General features: G+C 40.2%; 2 protein-coding genes across 2 annotated transcripts; both read right to left on the bottom strand.

Annotated features, from left to right (window-relative positions):
* Positions 1-14,641: 14,641 nt before the first annotated feature.
* LOC147867431 (uncharacterized) lies at positions 14,642-16,546 on the bottom strand. The gene is made up of 4 exons (XM_087315211.1): positions 16,284-16,546; positions 15,967-16,154; positions 15,827-15,883; positions 14,642-15,074 (listed from the first exon to the last, which is right to left on the bottom strand). Exons 1-4 carry the CDS (start codon positions 16,338-16,340, stop codon positions 14,864-14,866), a joined length of 513 nt encoding a protein of 170 aa, XP_087171337.1. The 5' UTR covers positions 16,341-16,546; the 3' UTR covers positions 14,642-14,863.
* A 5,228-nt stretch (positions 16,547-21,774) lies between these two features.
* LOC147867430 (uncharacterized) lies at positions 21,775-22,835 on the bottom strand. The gene is made up of 2 exons (XM_087315691.1): positions 22,664-22,835; positions 21,775-22,496 (listed from the first exon to the last, which is right to left on the bottom strand). Exons 1-2 carry the CDS (start codon positions 22,833-22,835, stop codon positions 21,775-21,777), a joined length of 894 nt encoding a protein of 297 aa, XP_087171817.1.
* Between the last annotated feature and the right edge of the window lie 1,243 nt (positions 22,836-24,078).

The raw sequence follows: 24,078 nt of genomic DNA, 5'->3' as shown, positions 1-24,078 counted from the left end.
ACATTGCAAGTAGGCTGGTTGTTGGCTCATGACCGATCCACAATTATTATAGCTTGGATTTATGGTATATGACGCCGATAATCCATATGCTTCACCGAATAACAACTTCTTCAATTGTTGATCATAACTTTGACATACTCGAAGCAAATCATGGAAAGACCTTGGGTACTTCATATGCACTTCATATTGAAAATATGGATCTAGCCCTGCTTTGAATCTTTCCATCTTGAAGTATACATCTTCAACGCCTCCAACAAGTCCAATCCAAGTGGACCATATATCCAAAAACGTCTTCTCATACTCGAGGTAGCACATTGGTGAAACCATACGCAATTGGAAAAGTTCTCTTCGTAGATCTGTCGCATCGCGAACTCCATATCGTGTCATTAGTTTGATGATGAATCGGTAGATCCAACCATCAATTAGTGGACAACCGTTCCTCCCGTTATACAGAAAGGATCGACCCTCCCTGGAGCGCCAAAAAATGAAAAGAGAGATGATGATAGAAAAGAGAGAGAAGGAAGATATAGAAACCCAAATCTACAAAGATATATTAATAAGGAGTGATGATCCTAGAAACAAGAGAAAGAAGATACATAAACTCAAGCCTACAAGGATGAATTGATCACTAGAAAAAACGCACTACATGAATAGGCAAGAAAAACCCCACAAAAAAGGCTCCTGCTCACCACCTCACTCTTCTTGCTTTATATGAAGTTCTCCTCTAGTAGATAAGTTTCGCTTGCTTTCTTTTCCACGCTTTTTTTACAGCTTTTCCATCTCCTATTCTTAGCTATGATACAACGATCGTCTAATCGTCATATCTCCCTCGTAGAAGCTCTAAATTTAGAGCTTTAAAAACCTATGGATAGCTCTCTTCACAAACTTTCCAACCCATATTTACACATTATATTTGGCTTCCAAACGAATGAGTTATGAGCGTTCGTTGTAGACTGCATTTTGGTGCCCGCTTTTTTCTTCTTTTACTTTTCTCCACGTGACTTGCTTTTTGTTTGACTTATCCTCAAGACCTTAGCTCGTGATCTTGCCCTCCGGATGTGAACGCACCATACCTTATATTCTTGTAGACTTCAATACCTTGAATTCTAAAAACACTTTCACACTAAGTAACTGACCAAGATACATTTCTCAGCTCTGACGTCCAACTTCCTCTGCTTTTCCTTTGGCACATGCAGATATGTTGTGCTGCCAAACACCCTCAAGTGTGCCAAGTTTGCCTTCTTCCTGAAGTACAACTTGTTCTCTAGTGGACTGTGACATGTAGACATGTGCAAAAATGGAATCAAGCGTGGTTGAGCTGCAGTCACAACTGACGTCGGAGGGTTTGATATGAATATGAGAGATAATTTATAAAGGAAGGGGGAAGAGAGGTGGAGGAAAGAAGAGAGTGGAATATAAAAGAAGGTGATTCTTTGTTGATGATGCCTCTCGATGTTGTTGATCCTTCTTCTTTTGCCTTCCAATTGAGTAGAGCTTCCATGTTCCTTCTCCCTCCCCTCTTCTTCATTAGAATAGGTTCTTATTTATAGGTTTAGGATTGTTTGCCTTTTTCCCCTAAAAAAAAGCTTGTCTAAAAGCTTTTTTCTCTACTGTGCTCCTCATATCCACGCGCGCTTCTTTTTTTTCTCCCCATCTTTTTCTCTACTTTTGTCTACTTTTGAAAACCGCCTCTAACTTAATATTCATCATTATTTATAGCAAGGTTCAATCCTTTGACCTTTTATTTATAAGGAATTATCTTTGGCAAATGAAAAAGTATTTTTGCTACCAATAAAGTTGACTTCACAATACTAGTTTATTTGAACTACTATTTTACTTCTTTTCGAGGGTGGTTTCACATTATGTGTTAGAAACATCACGACAACGCAATCTGGAGATCACGCACCATCTTGGTCAACTCCTCAAGAGCTACGCCCCCGAACGGTCCTACAACCACATTGGACAGCGTTGTGCCCAACTCGAGCCACCGTCTCGTTTCCTCCACTTTCGTCAGACCAATTCCTCCGGCTTCCTCCTCGCACCCACGTCGGTCATCGACGACCCCGCGTTGTTCCAATCGTACCGTTTGTCGAAACGACCGCAAACTCTTTTGACCACAGTCCAATCGGTCGTGAGCCCTTCATCCGTCTCCAACAAGATACCAACCTTCTCGCGGTCGAGCACGTCGACCGACTTTACAAACAGTTGGACCTTGCTCGTATTGAGCACGGTCTGGTCTAGCGTGGAGAGTTGCACAAACCGCTGTCGTAGTGTATTTTGTACACTACGTGAAAAACGTATATAGTATTAGATTCAATAAAAAATGAAGAAATAGAAGAAAATAGCAAAATAAATGGAACATGCATAGGGCAAGATTTGAACCTTGCACCTCCATGTTAATAATGTAATGTCTTACCATTACACTAGCATTTCATTAGTGTTAAAGCATAGATGTCCCACGTAGAAAGGTAAATTCACGCTAGGATAAACATTAGAAAAACGCATAACAAAAGAAAAAGCTACACATACACATCTAGCGTGCATGATAAAAAACGCACAAGTTAGAAAAAGCATGATCACTTTAGATAAAGCATATAGTCTATCTATAGGAAAAGCATGAGCACTATATTTAGCAAATAAAAGCAAGGATTAGAAAAGCATCACATGCACATTTAGTGTGCATGAACATATTAGAAAAAAAAGCATGTAGCTATGCTTAGTCTCTCCCATCACTACATAAGGATGGGGAGCACAATGTAATAGGTGTGAAAAATATTTGGAAACTGGATATGTTTCTAAAAAACACCAATTAATAAACTATACTCGTGGGATTCACGAGAATTCTATATCATTCTCTTTCAACCGAAGTTTATATTCTTATATTCATATTGATTAATCTAATACAATACACTCGTGGGATTCACGAGTTTGCTATAACTCTTTCTTACAACATATTTATATTCTTATTAGCCTTAAAACTCTCCTCTTCCTAGTCCAAAACCCCAGCGGTTCCCACCCGACTCATGCAACGATCCGAAGCCGAAAGGCACGACACAGTTGGTGAACCCGACGTGAAGACGGGTGGCAAGGAGATGGAGAATCAACAAGAGGCGATGAACATGATGATGATGATGTTCGAGAGAATGCTACAAGAACAACGCGAGATGTCGGAGATCACGACAGTAGTACAACGGCTCGTACAACGAAACGGACAATTCAACGGAAACGATGTGTCACGCTATCTACGTGACTACAAGGCGGAGATGATACGATGTGGGATACCGGAAGGATTGCAAGTGACATCCTTCAATCGGGTGGCCACGGATGAGCTACAAGAGAGAATCCACAAGATACGGCAACAAAACTCGACATGGGAGTCCTTTGAAGAAGCTTTACGGGAGGCATATGACTATGAGAGATGGACGGGACGAGATCGACGAGAATTCGACGAATGGGTGGCGTCGGAGAAGACTCACCGAAGTGCAACGCAAGCGTTCCTAGAGTTCGAGCATCGTTTTGCTCGACTCTCGGAGCGGGAACGAAGATTGGTGGGAGAAGATAAAGTCTTAATGTTCGTAAGATCGATTGATCGGAAAGAAAGGAAGGACATCGGTATTGAACTCGAAGACGATGACGGTGCGAACGGCCTTACCGAGGATTGGGCCAAAGTCGAAAGGGTATGCCGAAGACATGATGAAAGGAAGCTGAGAATCTCGTCAACAACGACATGGCCCATGAAGGATGGTCGATTGAGGAAAAACGATGAAGCCAATATGAAGGCCGAAATACAACATGATGGTACCACGGGAGAAAGAGTGGAACAAGACACCCACTCGTCTTGTGAAAGAACGATGGCGAAGGATAAGGCCGATAATTCAAGTGTAGAAGGAAATTTTGGGATACAAGTGCCCGAGACATCGGGTCAAAAAGGGGTAAGCATAATAGATGTTTGCATAATTGATGCAGATAAAGAGTGTGAAGCGGATGTGATTAAGGAGGTAGCCACAAAAGACGAAATCGAATCGGAGGTGGCTATGGACGAATCAATGGCGGATTGCCATATCGAGACTTCCCCACCACTGATTCCAGAGACTCCGGCGGTTGCGATCGAAAGGCAACGTGAGACCGAAGAGACGGAAGGTGGCGGAGAGAAAACGAATGTCGAAGCCGACGAATACGATGAAGAGATAGCCGAGAAGAATGCTAAGGGTGAAACTACGAAAGAAGGTAATACCGAGGATTCATGCCAACAATATCTAGAGACTTCGGCGGTTGTGTCCGAGAACCAACGTGAGACCGGAGAGACGGGAGATGGCGGCGAGGAAGGTAAAGTCGGAAGTCGGTTCGGATGGAAAATGATCCATCCGAAATTCCAATCTAAAAGAAAGTGCGACAATGCGGAGGTCGGGTCTACGATGGGAGAAGCGCGTAATACAGAGCACGCTCTACGGCGAATAAAGAAACGCGTGTTATGGCGAATAAAGAAGCACGCGCTACGGCGAGAAAAGAAGCATGCATTACAACCACACGAGGACCGAACAACGAGCACATATCGGAGGACCTACGTAGCGAACAACGGAAAGAAGTGCCGAAAGTTGAACCGGACAAGGCAGGTGAAAACGAAGAAAAGAAAGCAAATCCGGACGAAAAGAAAAGAAAAGAAACCGACCCGAAAGAGCACTGAATCGGTAAAAACCGATCAACCGAGTCCGGATCGACCGAATACAAATCGGAAAGGAAGCCGAACTAAACGAAAGACGATCCGACGAGACCGAATCGGAAGTAAGCTAATCCGACTAAACCGAAAATCCGAAAAGAAGTCGAGATTGATGAAGAAAAGAAAGAGGGCAAGAAAAGATACTACTGCGGATGACAAGGACCAAGAGGGCCATGCAAAAAGCGAACATAGAATATGGTGGATCGGATGGCGACAATGGTTCGGGTGGAAAGAATGGGTCTACTCAAAATGGAGAGACAAAGTTGACATAGCGGGACAAACGGAGGATGAAGGAGGAGACTAACAAACACCAACAACTTCGGCACATACCGGAGGATGTGCGGGTTTGGAGGGGGTGAGTGTCGTAGTGTATTTTGTACACTACGTGAAAAACGTATATAGTATTAGATTCAATAAAAAATGAAGAAATAGAAGAAAATAGCAAAATAAATGGAACATGCATAGGGCAAGATTCGAACCTTGCACCTCCATGTTAATAATGTAATGTCTTACCATTACACTAGCATTTCATTAGTGTTAAAGCATAGATGTCCCACGTAGAAAGGTAAATTCACGCTAGGATAAACATTAGAAAAACGCATAACAAAAGAAAAAGCTACACATACACATCTAGCGTGCATGATAAAAAACGCACAAGTTAGAAAAAGCATGATCACTTTAGATAAAGCATATAGTCTATCTATAGGAAAAGCATGAGCACTATATTTAGCAAATAAAAGCAAGGATTAGAAAAGCATCACATGCACATTTAGTGTGCATGAACATATTAGAAAAAAAAGCATGTAGCTATGCTTAGTCTCTCCCATCACTACATAAGGATGGGGAGCACAATGTAATAGGTGTGAAAAATATTTGGAAACTGGATATGTTTCTAAAAAACACCAATTAATAAACTATACTCGTGGGATTCACGAGAATTCTATATCATTCTCTTTCAACCGAAGTTTATATTCTTATATTCATATTGATTAATCTAATACAATACACTCGTGGGATTCACGAGTTTGCTATAACTCTTTCTTACAACATATTTATATTCTTATTAGCCTTAAAACTCTCCTCTTCCTAGTCCAAAACCCCAGCGGTTCCCACCCGACTCATGCAACGATCCGAAGCCGAAAGGCACGACACCGCTTTTCAAACTCCTGAAGTAGAGCTGACGTATTCTATCCCTTGTCGGGGCTCTCGACCCAATCCATAAAGTCCTTCTTCGATAGCCGGAGAAAGTCGTCGAAGCCGTACCTTTCAAGGAGTTGCCCTTCGAATTCTGCCCAGTTACGACAATCTGCTCGCACCTCGACATGGATGCTCAGCGTGACAACTCAAGGGAATCCGGTCAGTTGTCTGTCCTCTTGTATGTCCCTTATCATGATCTCGGCCCGATAGGCCTCCAGGTAGCTAGTCACGTCCTTCCCGTTGAACCAGCCTATCATACTGACTATCGCTTCTATGGCCCTGTTGAGGGTACCCGTGCCCTCCCGTGCATTCACTATACGCTTGACGGTTGCCACCATCGCCTCCGCCAGTTCACTACCCCTCATCCTAGACTCTTCTGCCACCTCTTTCACGTCGTGTTCACCAAAGATGTCGCGGTATTCCGCGTGCACGTGTTAGAGCGGGCGGGACCGCGGGGGTCTCGGACCAAGGAGTCGGAAAGGAAGAAGGGAGGCTCGTGTTACGGTTCGGTTAGATTCTCCGGATCGGTCCGGATAGCTATGCCGGTTTAAGCCCGGTCGGGAAGTCGAGAAGCAGTCGGGACGTGCACGCAAAAAGGGTCTGAACGGGACTTAAGACGCAAGCTTGGTTACGGTTAACACGCAACAAGTAAGAACAACACAGAAACCCCAACACAAGAGGGAACTCAATCAACAAGTGATTACCAGAGAACCAAGCACTCACGAGAGACACTCGCACACACTCACACACACAAGAGAAACGGAATGAAGAACCTCTGGTCGGGAGCTCACGGGCTTCCTGCGCGAGCAAAGGTTTCCTTCCAGAACCGTCACAAGATAGATAGAGAGAGAGAGAGAGAGAGAGCTCAACATTCAAACCGGCAGCACTTCGTCCTCCCAAAACGTTGATCCCTGCTCAGTCCTCTCTCCCTCCTTTTATAGACCAAGGGGATAGATGGTTGTCACATGAGGTAGTTGAGTCGGCCACTTCGGACAAAGATTTCCTCGATCTTCTTATGTTAGACTCACTCCCTTCTTTTCTATCCATGCGGGACCTTAAAGTTCCCATCAAATCCTACTCCCTAGTACTTATTGGTCCTATGTTATTTACATGTGTTCATACATAGAGGCTAAATTTTTGTCTTCATCCGTGTAAGCACCCGTTCCCACGCGTTCGGCTTTGTTTCACCGTGTAGCCAGAACTTCCTCGATAATGTCTAATTAAGCCACCCCAAAATTCAAGGCCAGACTAGTAGGTAAGGGTTTTCGACAGGAATATGGCGTCGATTTCGACGAAATCTTTTCACCAGTGGTGAAAATGACAACCCTTAGATCCATGCTCGGTGTCATGGCAACCGAGGGCTTGGAGCTGATTCAACTAGATGTCAAAATGGCATTCCTCCATGGTGATCTAGAGGAGGAAATTTATATGGAGCAACTGAAAGGCTTCGTGGCACCCGGCCAGGAACATCTTGTCTGCCGACTCAAGAAGAGTCTATACGGCCTGAAACAGGCACCGCAACAGTGCTATAAGAAGTTCGATGTCTTCATTCAGTTGGTCGGCTTCTCAAAGAGCGATGAGGACCACTATCTCTTCACGAAAACAACTCGAGATGGGTCACCCATCTTCCTCATCATCTATGTGGACGACATGTTAATCTCCGGTTGGCAAGTTGGAGAGCTTGTAGTTCGGCAACAGCAATTGAAGTTTGCCATGAAGGACCTCGGTTCGGCGAGACACATTCTCGACATGAAGATTAGTCGAAATCAAAATCGAAGACAATTGTTTCTGTCCCAATCCGACTATATTAGACGTGTCCTCGAACGCTTACACATACAATCGGCAAAATCAGCTTCGACCCTGCTCCCCATTGGTGTTTGGTTGTCTCAGCGAGACTGCCCGACATCCGGTTCGGAGGGGGAAACTATGAAGTCGGTACCATATGCACCAGCAGTCAGCTCCCTTATGTACGCGATGGTCGCGACATGACCTAACATTGCTCACGTCATCAGAGTCGTCAACAGATTCATGCACAACCCTAGCCGATCGAATTGGAACGCAGTAAACCATGTGTTCAACTATCTGGTGGGCACAAAAGACCTTGGCATTCTCTTCGGCCCGAATGACACCTTAGGTGTAGTCGGCTATATCGACTCGGACTTTGCTAGATGTGTGGACAGTCAAAAATCGGCAATCGGATACTGCTTTAAGTTTAGAAATGGAGCAATCTCTTGGAAATCGAAACTTCATGACTGCACTGCCACGTCAACGGTCGTGGCTGAATACGTAGTTGCGTCCGATGTGGCGAAAGAGGCCTTATGGCTTGGTCGGTTGGCTTGCACATTTCGACAAGTAGAATTTGACTTGGCTCCAATCGTCGACAATGACAATTAGGGTGTTGTCGCTCTGTCGAAAAATCCAGTTCATCACAACGCCTCCAAGCATATCGACATTCGATATCAGTTTGTTCGGGACTGCATCATCTCAAGGAAAATGGCATGGAGAAGATACCTACAACCGATAATGTCGCAGATGGAATGACCAAGTGTCTTTCGGTAGATCGATTCTGATCCCTACGGCACCAAATGGGCGTAACTAAGAATCAGTTTGATTAAATCGAACGCACAGGAAGTTTTTCGAACAATCAACTTCAACAGCTCGAAGCTCGGTTTTAGTTTTCCCAATCTCGGCCAATTCAACCTTTTTTTTCTAAGTTCACCGACTCGAACGAAATTTCGATTTGTTCGAAAACTTTGTATCAATTTGTATTGTACATTTATTTCGATTTACAGATTTTTGATGTATACGCCCATTACGGGGGAGTGTTGAATGCGGGTCTCTAACGGACGTATTCACATTGTCTCCATTTGTACACACTAGGTTTAGGCTATTTATGTAAATAGTGAGAAGGGCAGTTGCCATAAGTTAGTCAGTATATAAACCTACTTTGTAACCTAGTTTTGAAGTTGTTGAAAGATAGTTCATTTTGTGCCTAACATCTCTCTCTTTTGCGTTCAACATTGTTGCTCTATCGAAAAATCCAGTTCATCACAACGCCTCCAAGCATATTGACATTCGATATCACTTTGTTCGGGACCGTGTCATTTCAGGAAAAATCGGCCTCGAAAAGATACCTACAGCCAATAATGTCGCAGATGAGATGATCAAGTGTCTTTTGACGGATCGATTCTGATCCCTTCGGCACCCGATCGGCGTAACGAATAATCAATTTGATTGAGTTGGACATTCAAAATGGGTTCAAACAACCATCATTGATAGTTCGAAGTTCGGTCTCAGTTCCTCCGACTCCGGCCGCCAATTCAGCCTTCTGTTTTTCGGAGTTTACCAACTCGAACAAAAATCCGATTTGTTCGACAACTTTATACAAATCTGTATTGTTCACTTATATTATAGATTTCGGATTTATACGCCCATTACGGGGGAGTGTCAAATACGGGTCTCTAATGGATGTATTCACATTGTCCCATTTGCACACACTAGGTTTAGGCCATTTTTGTAAATACTAAGAAGGGTAGTTACCCTAAGTTAGTACACAAACTGACTTTGTAACCTAGTTTGGTGAGGGTGTTGTTCATCTTGTATATTGTGCGGTTGAGAGCTTGAGAAATACAATGCAACTTGCGCCTAACTTTTTGTCTCTTCTTGTGTTACTTGATCCACTTCTTGTGGTGATCAATCTACTTTGCTTGAAAGATGTTGATATTGTTCCGCACCTAGACAACCACATTCCAACACGACACAACTCTTCCATTGGCCCACTCAGCCGGAATGAAACTTGCCTCATCCTCAGAATTCAGCATGAAGTTGTCTGGGGTCGGATTGGTCTAGGGTTGGTACCACAAACCCGTTTCGTCGAAAACCACATCACAACTTACTCGAACATGTTTGGTTCAGGGGTCACAACATTTGTAACCCTTCTGCTCATCCGAGTAGCCGACCAAGATACATTTTTTGGCCTTGGCATCAAACTCCTTCTACTTTTCCTTCGGCATATGCACCTATGCAATGTTGTCGAACACCCTCAAGTGTGCCAAATTCAGCTTCTTCTCGAAGTACAACTCATGTGGTGACACTCCTCCGTTTGTAGATGTTTGATTTTGAAGGTAAACGGACATCCTGACTACTTCGGCCCAATAGAACTTGGGCATGCTCTTCTATTCCAGCATTGCCCTAGCCACTTCTTCTATGGTCTAGTTCTTCCCCTCGATCATGTCGTTCTACTCTAGCGTGTATCTATAGGAGAATTCGCGCCAAATTCCCTCCTTTTGCAAATAACTTGTGAATTGGACGGAAAAGTACTCTTTTTCACCATCAAACCTAAGGCACTTGATCTTCCTTCCTGTGTCCCGTTCAACAAGGCAATTTACCTTCAGGAAACAGGAGAACACTTCTCTCTTCTTCTCGATCAAGCATGCCTAGGTATGCCGAGTGAAGTCATCGATGAAGCTCCCTCCGATACTCACGTTCTATGTCGGTTCCCACACATCCGAGTGGATCAAATTGAGCTTATTCTAGCCCCCATTGCGCTCATTGGGGAAAGGAAGTCGATGTTGCTTCCCTAATTGCTAGGCCTTGCAGACTTGGTCCTTCTGGCTAGTAAATTCCAGCAAACCGAAAACAATATTCTTCGTCCACATCTGATGAAGCTATGGGAAGTTGACGTGGTCGATCCGCTTGTGCCACATGTCGATGTCCGATTCAACCTTTTGCGAACATAGTGACGCCGACGTCGTTCATTTTGAGAATGAACATCCTCCCGTGCCTGTGCCCTTGCACGATGATCTGGCCTTCGTCCTCAATGAAGCATCCATGGTGTGTGAACCGAACCTGCATCCCTTGGTCGATGATTTATCCAACCGACACCAAATTCTTGGTGATCGTCGGCACATGCAGGATGTTCCTCATGATTCCTCTTCGGCCGGCATGGCTCATAGGGACATCATCTCCTATATATTCAATGGGGTAAGGGATGTCATCGGTCTCCACGACTCTTGGCTCCTCTGGCTTTTCCAAAGTAGAGAACCATTCATTATGGTTTGATGTGTTCGATTCTACGTACCACACCTCTTTTGGCATCGAGGTGCTCACACCGAATACACCCATTCAGTTGGTTTTGTGCTTCATGACGAATGTAGGGCCCGTTCTGACTCAGCATAGTGCAATCTCTAATGACGCCCAAAATCGGGTCTGCTTGATTCGGCTTTGTCTGAATCAACTTTCTTCTTCCAACACTCACTTTCCCTTTGACCCTTCCTACCACAGTACTAGTAGTCAGTGGTTCTATTTTGTCGGCTCCCGGCATCACCTTGAGTTCCCCTACTTTGTGGAGGGTCTGGTACTGCTATCAACATCTTTGTTGTGCCTCTGGTTCTACTCATGTTGGTTTTCATTGTTGCATGCCGACCCGCCTCGTCCTCCACGACCATAGGGTCGATCCGCCTCTGTGTAGATGCAACCGTGTGGTTTTCTTCTACGAGGAGCATCAAGTGTAGTTCGAAGAAGGACAACGGCTTCTCTCTTGTGCAAATATTCGTCTGAATCTACCCATACCTCTGAGGTAGACCACCTAGATAGATTTGTACTAGCTCATCTTCGTTTATCAAAACGTTGATGAATCCCAACGAATCACATATCTTTTTGATGTTGGTGGTGTAGTCAGTTATCGACATGCCTCCTTGTCGAACATTGTTGAGCTCTTGTTAGAGCTACAACTTCTAGGATGTGGTGTTGCTATAAAGATCTTTAATCCCCAAGCTTCCTTCTGTGACTTCACATCCTTGATATAGCTTAGCATTTGTTCATGAACACAAGATGCCAAGCAATACAAGACGCGGCATGTTGCTTGTTTCCAAGTCAAGAAATCTTTGTTTGTCGGCTCTAGAGCTACTTCGTTTGCACCTTCAACATAACTCTAGTACCCGTGGCCGAGTAGGTACTCGTGCATCTTGTACTCCCAAGATGTGTAGTTGTTCATGTCGAGTTTTTCGGTCGGCAAGGAACTCCCCATAGCTCTATCCATGTTCATGTTAGTCTATGTCTGGAAATCCAAGCTTATCTGTGCTCTTCAATGAGCCTCTGACACTAATTTCCTACAATATTCCTATTTTAATAGGAATATAGGCCTCTAACAGCCTGTTGGCACCAAGCCGATCCGGTTGTCGGCATTTTTAGCCGATCTGGCTTTCGAATTCTTCAGCCGATCCGCCATGTTGAGCTTGTCACTCAACACACCTATTGAGATGAGTCAGGCTAACACCAACATCGAAGCCAACACTTAAAACACTTCGCGAAATTGAAGCGCTTCTTCCCTCTTCTTTTGTTAGGATTGCTAATGCCATCATGTAAAGCATTGTTTTCCTTTTTAACATTGTCAATGGCCATATTGAGTAGCAAAGTTCTTACTAATATTGCCATGTTATCACTTTGAATCCTTGGGTTGGGAAAGTGAAATTTGATATAGTGCATGATCACAAACTTAAGATATGGATTGTTTTCATAATTGATGAAACATTGTGCATGATCTCAAACCAGAGACATGAATTGTTTTTATAATTGATGAAACATTGTGCATGATCTCAAACCAGAGACATGAATTGTTTTCATAATTGATGTAACATTATGCATGATCTAAAACGAAAGACATGCATTGTGCTCATAATTGATGTTAACATTAGATCCACTTTTTGTAGCTTTAAACCAATATTCATACATTTTAATTTAGAAAACTTCACAATTAAGGTTGTAAACCCCGACATTTTGGAAGCAATTATTGCCACACTACATAATACATTGGCAAGACATTGATCCTAGAGTGTAAACTAGTGGGACTAGGTGTTCCATTTATACATATTGGTATGACAGTGATTTTCTTCATATGCTAATGTGTAAAGTGTAGTTAAAGTCTGGACTAGCTCAATTTGAATGGTTAATATTGTAATAGGGTTAGTTTAATCAAACCCATCGCCTACATATAAATTGGAGGTTATGGTGATTAGGATGACCTTTGACATCCAAAGGACGTGACGCTCATTTTTGTTAATTCTAGAAGATAATTAAGTCATGTTGATATTAACATCATGCTCTCAACTATGTTGATATCATCATTTGTGTTGGACAATGGTGAGTAGATGAAAAGTTAGGATGTTTGTTGGAACCAAGACTTCAACCAAGATCAATGAAACCATGTTGTCAGGATGTTGAATTAGATTTGTAGCATGGGTAAATTTCCATTCATCATCATCTTGCTTACATGTAAAATATATAACCCAACATCACCTTTCTATGTGAAAAGATGATGTTATGCAATACTATTGCCTCTTATATAAAGAGATCGCTTTATACATGGTATAGCTTGTACTATATAAAGGACAAACCTAATTCAAAACATGTTTCGTCATATAATTTGGTGGATCTTGTGAGAAGAGGTTTCTTCTTGGTCTTGATTATTGATCGAGTGATATCATACATTATACATATATGCATGAAGTTAACATTTGCCTTGTATAACCATTCAACCCATAGGGGCAGCTAGGAGTTCTTCGTTGTGATGATTATGGGGCCATTCTCTACTATGTGCTTGACATGTTAAGGATATCATAATCGATAATGTCATTGTGATTCTTTATTTTTGTCATGGACATGATTGACTCGACTTGTCAACTCCACTTACATTATAACCGAACTTTTCTTTTCAAGATTTGTTGCATGGTTTGACTCTTAAGTTACATTATGACCCTAGGGATTGAGAATGCATTATTCACGATCAAACGGAAAGACTTTCTTTTGCAAATTTCACCAATCGATAGGTACTAAATTTGTTTGTAGTTTTCCTAATACTACTCAATTAATGAAAATAGTAGTTAAATAAATAAATAGAATAGTATAAGACCACTTCCAACAACACTTCATCTTAACACAATTAGTAGAATACCATTATTAATGAGTGTTGATCAGTTTCAAAGGTAGGTTATAATCCAATAGGATATACAAACGCATGAAACTATAAGACAACAAACAAACACTTCTAAAAGCTCCAAAGGACAAAGCCACAGCTTTCGGTAGTACTAAGAGAAACAAATTAGCCCAAGGAGTGCAACTACGGTATGGCTGATGTAATTTAACATTAATTTAACACTGTGGGAGTTGCTCGCATGACATATTTTACCTAAGACCAATGGAGAGCTACTTGTGCCAAATAGAACAGCATTGTTTTCAAGGTAACTTGCACAAGTATTAATTTAAAACAATGTGGAAGTTGCTAACAAATTTACCCACAGGAGTACAACTAAGGCATTGCAAATGTAATTTACCGTTAATTTAACAGTGGGAGTTCCTAACATGACATATCTTCCACCCACGACCAATGGAATGCTATTTGTGCCAAATAGAACTGTAATCAGTCCAAATAAACCCGTAATGAGTCCAAGGTATCTTACAAAAGTATTTTGCAAAAACTTTCCCTTTCATAACTTTCTCCCTAAATCATACACTCGAAAAAAAAATATCAGAAGAATATAACTCCCTTTACCATGGAATAAACTGAACGATATAATTAGATCAGAATCCAAAACAGCAAATTGAAGGAAAATAGTTTGCTGTATTGTGATTTATGTGATAAAACAAAACAGACGACTGAATGATATAATTAGATCAGAATACAAAAAAGCAAATTGAAGGAAAATAGTTTTTTGTATTGTGATTTGTGTGTGAAGGAAAATAGTTTGCTGTATTGTGATTTGTGTGATAAAACAAAACAGGCAAATTTGAAAGGAAGGCCATATCAGCCTGAAGACCAGAACTAGAGGAAACTACCAAAATCAGTTGCGATTAAACAAGTTTTGTACAAGTAGTCACAAGATCAGATCTGCAATCTCTGATTTCAACTACATACAGTGAGAAATTTGAGAACTCTTGATGTCTGGTATTCATCTACGCTGCCTTTGCACAAACACTGATCTGTGTCGAGTCTGATCGATCTTCTCCTAACCTAATGAGATGCTTCTCAATGCAATTGTTAAGGAATCTTTCTATTAAATGTGGTGAAGTCCTGTATCGAAATATTCGAATGTCATCACGACTAAGCAACAATGACCTAAAACGTTGTCTGATCACCCCACGTCTGTAGTCCAGATCTGCCATTCTGCAGAAATTAGGTTAAATTAGCAACAGTGTTCATCCAAACTATGACTCAAATCATCAGAATTTCAAAAAGGACTTCTGAACAAAACATTTATGGTTCAACTCATCAAATATGACAAATTATTCTATAGAAACGATTGGTAAGAGGAATAGTTTAATATCATGGCTTGATTCATCAACGCACGAAAACTTTCATATCTAGAAAAGGCATAAAGTTTCATGACAAAGATCTGACTCAAATCATGAGATATCAAATAAATCTTTGGTAGAAACTATCAATAAGACGATCAAATAAATCTTCTGTAAAGGCATAAATATTCGTAAAATTAACTGAATTTCTGAACGTGAACATGGTCAAACAGCTCTCTCCAGATGGGAGTTAATTGAAGATCCAGAGTATCCTTCGCATAGCATGAATATGATCAAAGATCAAGCAATTTCATACAGTATACATACAAACATAAACATACAAACATACAAAGATTATCAAAAAACATCAAGAAAGGATACACGAATCAAACAATTGAAAAAAATTGGTAGCATATATAAGGATTCACAATGCATCATTGACAAGGTACAATATAATGAGGCGACATCTAACAATTTCAGAATGATTCATAAAGCATACATATTTATTAAAAAATTCAAAAACTTTCCACAGTATATAATCAGCATGATTTATCGAGAAAAAGATGATACACGATGCATCAAGACGTGTGACCATACTCTTTTTAAAGACTGTATCACACTTACTCTTGAACTACAGAAAGTCGTGGGGCACTTTTTCTTGAGATACCAGAGCTCCTCTCGCTGAAAATGACAACAGAAGTTATATAACCTTCAGTGACAGTTAATAATCCTTCGAGTTCTAGTATATTTAAAGCTTTACATACAGAACATCTTCAGATGAAAAGGAAGCAGACGATTCACGATCGGAAGATAAGTTTCCTGTATCAGACATAGTTTCAGATCTGTGGATACTACTGCTCACTGTGGGAGATCGAAGCTCCTGAGTAGAAGAAGAATCAACACTGTCCACAGTTCGAGATCTCCTGAGTTCTTCAGATGCATACTGTCGATTCTGGAGAAAACAATAGATCATATAAACACGACTGGAGGAAAATTACACCTTGAAATTTTCGATTTATTCCACATTCACAAAGCTTAAACAAGCAGGTATAACGATAGCATCTTTAACAAGAAACCTCACCTGAGGCAAAATATGGATGCCAGAAAGACATAGAGGAAGGCCACTGCAGCTGATCATGGCGATGGCGAAGCAAGATCTAAGAAGGATCGAGGAAAATTTATGGTACTGAAATCTGTACTTACAAATGGAGATCTTGGTAGAGGAAAAAGAACAAAAGCTTTGAACAGTGTAGAGTCAGTAGGAAACCCTAAATAAAACAGAAGATACGAGGAAAGAGAGAGTCCTTAAAAGTCCTGAAGAGAAACAGCAAATGAGGAGGAGGAGGAGGAGGAGGAGGAGGGGAAGGAGAAGAGGCTCTAAAAGAAGGAGAAAACGAGGAGAATGAGCGAGAGCGGCAGACGTGAATGCCTGGAAAATTGCGAAATAGGCGCCAAAGTTAAAGCAACAGAAATAAAAGGGGGGGGGGGGACCTAACTAACTAAATCTGGCGGTGGATTTACATTTTGTATGTGTACACATAAATATGTATGTATGTACATGGGCGGCTATACATACATATGGCTTTAGGCGAGATCCTCTCGCTTTTTTTTTTCCTTTACATACTTATTGAAAAGCAAAAGAAATATCGGCTTTATTCCTTCTTACACAAATACATACACTTCGCTTTGGTGGTGGGTTTGATCATTACATACATACACACGTATAGGTTCCTTCCCAATCCCACTACGCATGTGTTGGTTCCGTCTATTACTAAGGTTTCGGAGAATTTGTTGGGAGAGGGGTGTTGTTTTGGAAAATGGAGATACAACCAAATTATCTAGGTGCATGTTCAAATGAGGTTTACAACGTTACACTTTCTGATGCCGTGTATGAATAAGTGTGCTTTATTATTGATCATCAATTGATGGGGTTTAATGATAGAATGCGTTTCAGCTAGCATTGGCTGTCTCCACAACACCTTCTACATATGGAGAACCTTTTAGCAAAGCTTGAGGTTTGCTTGAATAATACCCTTTTCAATTTGAATATGGAACATTTAAAATCTACACAACGAAATCATTGTCATGGATCACATCTACAAACAATATGTGCAATGATGATTCCAACCAATTGCAAATTGAATAAGTGTATTGGACCCATATTGACCATTAAGATGTGTGTGACTTAGGTGCCAAATCCTTAGTTCAACATTGTGGACCCATTCAAGTCTTACCTGGACTTTATCAAATGTTTTCAGTATTAGTTTGCATTATTATGTCATTGTGATCAATGTATTTTGCATGCTCAAATCCAACATATGCATTTACATATAAATTTGTAATGTGTCTTGATTATCTTTGAGTAATTGGTCTTTCATTATATTCAATAGCATTTATTGTCAATGGATTATACATATGACCATAGTACGTAATATTCGTGTTCTTTAGCCCAAACATTCGTTTCATACATATGAAAACGAATGCGTATGTTATTAAAACATTCTAGTGGGGTTTTTTTTTCCCACTTTTTACCTTGACTTTCTTGCCCTAAAAATATTTCACCTTATAATAAATCATGAATGCAAAAGTATGGCATTTATCATACTTTGAGGGTGTTTTTCTTACGCAAATGATAAGAATGTTCGAGAATGCGAATGCACGAATGGTACGTATGCTTCATACTATGCATATGACAAGCATGATTATGGTAGTTCATCAATCATTGAAAGTCTCACAGTTCACTAACATTAGTTCTTTTGGGAATAGCCTCCATGAAGTATTTTTTCCAAAGGAATGATAAAACATCCAATGTATATCCATAATTCAATTGTGCTCCAACACCTAGTCAATTTCAAGTACATCCACCATATAACTTGGGACATTTGTAAACCTTTGAAAGACATAAAAAGCTCATACCATATGAAATATAAAACGTCATTTTCACTTATGTGAATGTGAAGGGTTATATATCTTGGAGAGGCTCACATTGATGTGGTCAATAATGATACGCTCTTATGCACCTTTATATTATGCTCTCAAGTTTAAATTGATGATACAAAATATGGTATTCACAATTCATTCCCTTGGCATTCCCTAGCTATATACACACACACACACTAGTGGACAAGTTGTCATAGAATATACATGGTTTTGATTTTGTTTTATTACTACTATACTCAATCTAAAGTTTGTTTTAGACATTGATTAGTTTTCAAATATTGATAGAAATGGTGACATGAGAATCTACAACAAGGGTGTGAAAGATGTGAGTGGAACCATCAATATTTTGGACCAAGTAAGATGGGTTTTAATGAAATTGTCCCCCTAGCCAATCACATGAATTGATATTTGTAAGTTGGCACATGTTCACACCCTTGATTTTCCCCACCTTGGTGGCTCAAGGGCAGTTAATGTCCTGCCGTCAAAAGTATGTATTAATAATAATTTACATGCAAGTGGCACCTAAATATATGTATTTGTGTGAACATGTTAGTATAAACATGTATTTTTTTCCCCAAAAGTATAAACGTGTATTCGCGCATTATAACTGTAATTGTATGAGCATGTAGAAGTGTGTGAGTATATGTGTGAATTTTGATATTTATTCTCGTTTGTATATGAATGTGTGTGTGCCTACTTGTGCATTTGTACATGTAAAGATGTGTGTTTCATTGTTTTGTCGATATGTATGTGCACGTGCAAAGTAGCATATTTTTTTGCATATATATGTGTGTGTAGCTACATGTGAAGGTTTGTGGTTACATGTGAATGTGTGTACAAGTGTTTGACACTAAATGTGTATTATTGTTTAATATGTATGTCTGTTTAGGGGAAATTAATGGAAAATCTTCGAACATAGGGGAAGGGTAATTAATATATAGTTTAGTTGAGACTAATAGACACCTAGCTATTTTGGAAAATAGTGAGAAAATTAGTGCAATGCGTTCTTTGAATTCCTTAAATGTAAGGAGACAGTAAACATAATATGCATAAGGGCAAAATCATATTGTGTTCTTTCTTCTTTGTTTTTTCTATGCTTTTCTGGATCATCATTTATTTGATCTTATTCCCTTTTAGCTTCCTTCATTATATCAGAAAGATTTGGAGCTAGTTGAAGTGTAAATGAGCAATTGTGTGCAATTGTTAGAATGTTTCTGAGTTTGCCCCAGCTTTGAGGTGTATGAGATGTGAGGGTTGGAGTTATGTTCATTGGTGGTGAAGGCGTTGTCAAGGAGGTAATGATTTGATCATTTCTTGAGTTACAAGAGGGTTAGGTGTAGTCTAGGTTGGATGTTGTGCAAAGTTTCATTCATATGACATGTGTGAATGTAGTGGGTTGTTGGACAAGTGGGGATTCAAATAAGTGCTCTTTCAAAATCAGGAGACGACGATGCACTCCCAACCATCTATGCATAAACGAATTGCTAAGGCCCTTTATGGAGATTCTGAAATAGAGCCACGCCATCTACCAAGGTGTTGATGAGTGGAGCCCAAGGTCATAAATGCATTTCTATCGTTCTTGGGAAAATGTGAGATTAGATTGGTTTGCATGTTGGAGGAGGGGTTGGTGTTGATGCAAATGTGGTCACTAGTAAGTGGCATATTGCCGTTTGTGATTGATAGAGGTCCGCTACAACGCCAAGGGAAACCGAGGGTCTTTCTCTTGTTGTTGATCCATCTTCATGATTGTTGTTTCCCAATCTATAATTACCATACTCATGCAAATGGTGTTCTTGTTGATTTGGATACCTGATCACTAGGTGAGGTTATGTGTTATATATTGGTTGCCCCAATTTCATGGGTTATAGGGAGTATAATAACTCTTTGTAAAATTCTTTGCCCCAATTCGTTGAGAGATGTCTCCCCTAATCTAATTTTAATTGTGAGAGAGGCATTGCCATCAATATAGGGTGGTGAATTGGAAGGAATAGAGATAGATATAAATTTTATTATTGTCTTTGGAGGTGAAATGACCTATGAGACAAAAAACATAACATTTTCACAATGAATATCATACTTGAGAGTGCACACTATGACTATGAGAGAAATTTGTGCAAGGAATGGGTTTGATTAAAGATGTGTAAAAAGAATAGTTGAATGTGATTCAAGGAAGAGAATTGTATGAAACTATGATTCATAGACTCCCAAACTTGTTTAGAGCAAAGTGTGCATAGTCGACCACTCTCATTACTTGTGCCCCAAAACTCATCTCCCATCATAGTGAGTGCGAGTTAAGTTGTATGGAAGCAATGATACAAGTGGTTAGGAGGAACAACGTGCTCACATATTCATTCTATTTTCAATAATATCATTAATGGGAAGGAATGTGATGTGACAAGTGGAATGGGGCTAATAATGGAGGTGAGGGTGTTCATAATTGTCAAGAGTTTATTACTAATCAATAGACCAAAATAAAGTAAAAAGAAGAAAAATAGATTGGATAGAAGAACCCGTTCCACCCGACCACCCTTGAGCTATGATCAAGACATAGTCAACCTACCATCGACGTCCCATACCACCGGATATTAGGATGACTAATACCTTGGAAGATATTAACACGATCGTCGTGAAGAAAGCCTAGCCTGCACCACTAGTGTCTAAGACAACCGCCTTCCGACGTAAAAAACATTACGAGGGTAGCTAAGCCTCATATTTATACCTCTTCCTAGGCCCCTTGAATAGATGTGCCGTTCTAAAAGACTCTCCATTCATTGGTTGTCCAAATCATGATAGTGCATGCACCTATCATTCCTTCTATCTAAATTTCACATTAGTCCCTTTTTAACATTAGTAAACATACCCTTCACTTATGTAAATATTAGTGACCTACCCTCACCTACTTCAAAAGATTGCACTCTTGCAATATAAAGTGAGGAAATTGTGCCTTAAGAGTATGATCACATTCCCATGTGGCATCATCAATAGGTTTATCCATCCATTTGATATTGAATGACCGAATCTCTTTAGAACGTAAAAGTTTAGTACGAGAATCAAGAATTCGTTCAGGAACATGAGGTTTGTAATAAAAATCCTCTAATGTTATAAGATCTTGGATTGTCGGGTGTTATCACCAGAACTTAAAAATGGTTTTAGACGATTGATGTGAAAAACATGATGAATACTAACGTTACGGGGTAAGGTTGTCAGGGCCAAAGTTAGGAACGAGTTTTAAAATGAAGAAGAGAATGAGAAACGAAAATAATGAGAGAGATAAGAAGAATTTGATAATGTATTAACAACGAGAGCAATTTTTACAAGAATATGCTGAAGACTGGCGTTGAACCAGAATGGTTCATCAATAGTCAAATACATGTTTATATAGCATGGTTTGGATACATGCATGCTCGCCACCTCATAGGCACGCATGATCACCACTTGACATTCATGCAAGCATGCCCCATGGCAATCATGTGTTAGCCTATGCAAGGTGGTGACATTTCAATAATATTATTAAATATATTTCCTATTGATATAGTAGAATTTATTATTTAATATATACAATATGATGTATCCTAATGGATGGGGTTGTATGCTTTCTTTGAGGAGGTCATGGGTTCAAATCACCATAAAGTTTATTGGGTTTTGTATACACATGACACCATCCCCCTCCTTTGATGACGAGTTCCATGAGTCGCAATGCATGAATTCAGACTTGGCTTATCTGGATATTGGCGATGAAATTCAGCCACCAAGTCAGAGGCATTATCAAGGTTCTCAGCTGGCTCCCAAGTACGATCATTTGGTGTATGCCCTAACCAATCCACGAGATAATAAAGCTTTTTACGTATTATCTTGGAGTCCAAAATAGCTTTGACTTCAAATTTTGGGCCATTAACAAGTTGAACTGGAGGTGGGGCTAGAACAACCCGATTTGGAATGGAACTACCAATGTAGGGTTCCAACAATGAAACATGAAATACCGGATGTAGATGCATTTGTGGAGGTAGATCAAGGCAAAATGCAGCATCATTAATCTGATTGGAGATAATAAATGGACCAAGTCGTTGATAATCCAACTTGTCACAAGGTCTAGTAGTCTTCACATTACGTCGTAGTAACCATACACGATCCCCAATTTGAAACTTTGGTTCCTTTGGTGAAGAGTCGAGACGGTGACGATCTGTGGCTTTTTTGTGTGTGGCTTGAGTAGTTTGCAAATGTTGAGAAAGTGCAACACGCATGTCTTGTAGTTGACGTAGACGATCTTCAACAACAGGATTTTTTGAGATTTCTGGATGTGCCATCATTGTCCAACGAGGATGATATCCTATGTTTGCAAAAAATGGAGTATACCCTGTTGAGGAATGAACTGAATTATTGTATGCAACCTCTGCAAAGTGCAAAAATCCACCCAATCATCCTTTTGGTAATTGATGAAACACCGAAGATATTGCTCTAATGTTTGATTCATCCGCTCGGTTTGATCGTCACTTTGTGGATGATAGATTGACGAAAGTTTACAGGAAATTTTGAGCATCTCAAGCAAGTGTTTCCAGAATTTTGAGATGAATTGTGAGCCACGATCACTAATGATGTCATCTGGAAGACCATGAAGCCGAAATACTTCTTTCATAACGATGTCTACAGTTTCTTTACTGTTGATGGTTTTCGTGCATGGAAGAAAATGCGCCATCTTTGTGAATCGATCTACTATAGTGAGAACAACATCAAAACTCTTCGAAATTGGAAGATCTATAATAAAATCCATCGAGATGGATTTCCATGGACCAATAGGAATTGGCAATGGTTGTAATAACCCATATGGTTGATGTTGTGGAATCTTTGACCGACAACACACATCACAACTACGAACATAATCTTCAACAAACTCTCGAAGGTGAGGCCACCAATAGTTTCGAGAAACTAGCTCCAAAGTTTTGTGGATTCCAAAGTGCCCGACCATTGGGTTGTCGTGACAATATCGCATTACTTGAAGTCAAGACAAACCATTTGGGACATACAAAAGAGTGTTGCGAAAAAGTAAACCATTATCCCATTTAAATTAGTTATAATCTTTACGAGGATTCTTGGAGCTTGAAGAAGAAACACGATCTGAAATTATATGATTCAATATATCTTGAGCAAATTCATCAGAAATGATATCTGTTCGGATTGAATCAAGAAGACTTGAATCTTCAAATGCTTGAGAGGCATTAATAGTTAATAGTCGTAACCGATTAGGCCCCAAGATGATTTGTTTTTGATGATCAAATGTGGGTTCTCCTGGTTGTGGAGCCAAATAAGATCGTCGTGAGAGAGCATCTGCCTTTCCTTGTTGTACTCCTGGGCGATATGTGATGACAAAGTCAAAACGCGTTAGAAACTGTGCCCAACGAGCTTGGCGGCGACTCAAGACTCTAGCACTTTGAAAGTATGTGAGGTTTTTATGATCATTGTAAACAATGATTTGGTGGGGAGAACCTTCTAAGAAATGCCTCCACTGTTCAAACGAGTCTATAATGGCTAGAAGCTCTTTGTCGTGAATCTCGTAATTGATCTCTACGGCTTCGAATTTGCGTGAATAGAAAGCAATTGGATGTAGCTTCCCATCATCTCCTGTCTATGACAAGATACTTCCTAGTGCAAAATCAGATGCATCCACCTCAATGATAAATGGTTTTTCTAGGTCAGCATGAAGTAGAATTGGAGCAGAAGTGAATGCGCTCTTTAGGTTTTCAAAAGCTTTGGTTGCACTAGAACTCCATGTGAATGACTTGTTTTTTCGTGTAAGCTCTGTGAGAGGCATCACAATGTTTGAATAATTCTTGATAAATTTACAGTAAAAATTTGAAAATCCTAAGAAACATTGTGTTGTCCATAGGCCAGAAATATAAATACATTATGTATACTCGCCGGTAGGTAGAATAGTAGGTGAG

The sequence above is a fragment of the Azolla caroliniana genome, unplaced genomic scaffold, assembly GCF_043228905.1.
Source record: "Azolla caroliniana isolate FFs.n. ecotype wild unplaced genomic scaffold, voAzoCaro1.0.p SCAF_2, whole genome shotgun sequence".
Taxonomy (NCBI): domain Eukaryota; kingdom Viridiplantae; phylum Streptophyta; class Polypodiopsida; order Salviniales; family Salviniaceae; genus Azolla; species Azolla caroliniana.
Note: the sequence above shows the minus strand (reverse complement) of the source record. Positions and strands in the feature narration are given on the sequence as shown.

What these genes read in the sequence shown, in the direction of transcription:
- LOC147867431 (XM_087315211.1), bottom strand. Translation starts at nt 16,340, where the DNA reads ATGATCAGCTGCAGTGGCCTTCCTCTATGTCTTTCTGGCATCCATATT. An exon ending in TTTTCATCTGAAGATGTTCT is followed by an intron (nt 15,884 to 15,966) that starts GTATGTAAAGCT and finishes TGTCATTTTCAG; the next exon opens with CGAGAGGAGCTCTGGTATCT. An exon ending in CGACTTTCTGTAGTTCAAGA is followed by an intron (nt 15,075 to 15,826) that starts GTAAGTGTGATA and finishes TAATTTCTGCAG; the next exon opens with AATGGCAGATCTGGACTACA.
- LOC147867430 (XM_087315691.1), bottom strand. Translation starts at nt 22,835, where the DNA reads ATGGCGCATTTTCTTCCATGCACGAAAACCATCAACAGTAAAGAAACT. An exon ending in TGAGATGCTCAAAATTTCCT is followed by an intron (nt 22,497 to 22,663) that starts GTAAACTTTCGT and finishes ATTCCTCAACAG; the next exon opens with GGTATACTCCATTTTTTGCA.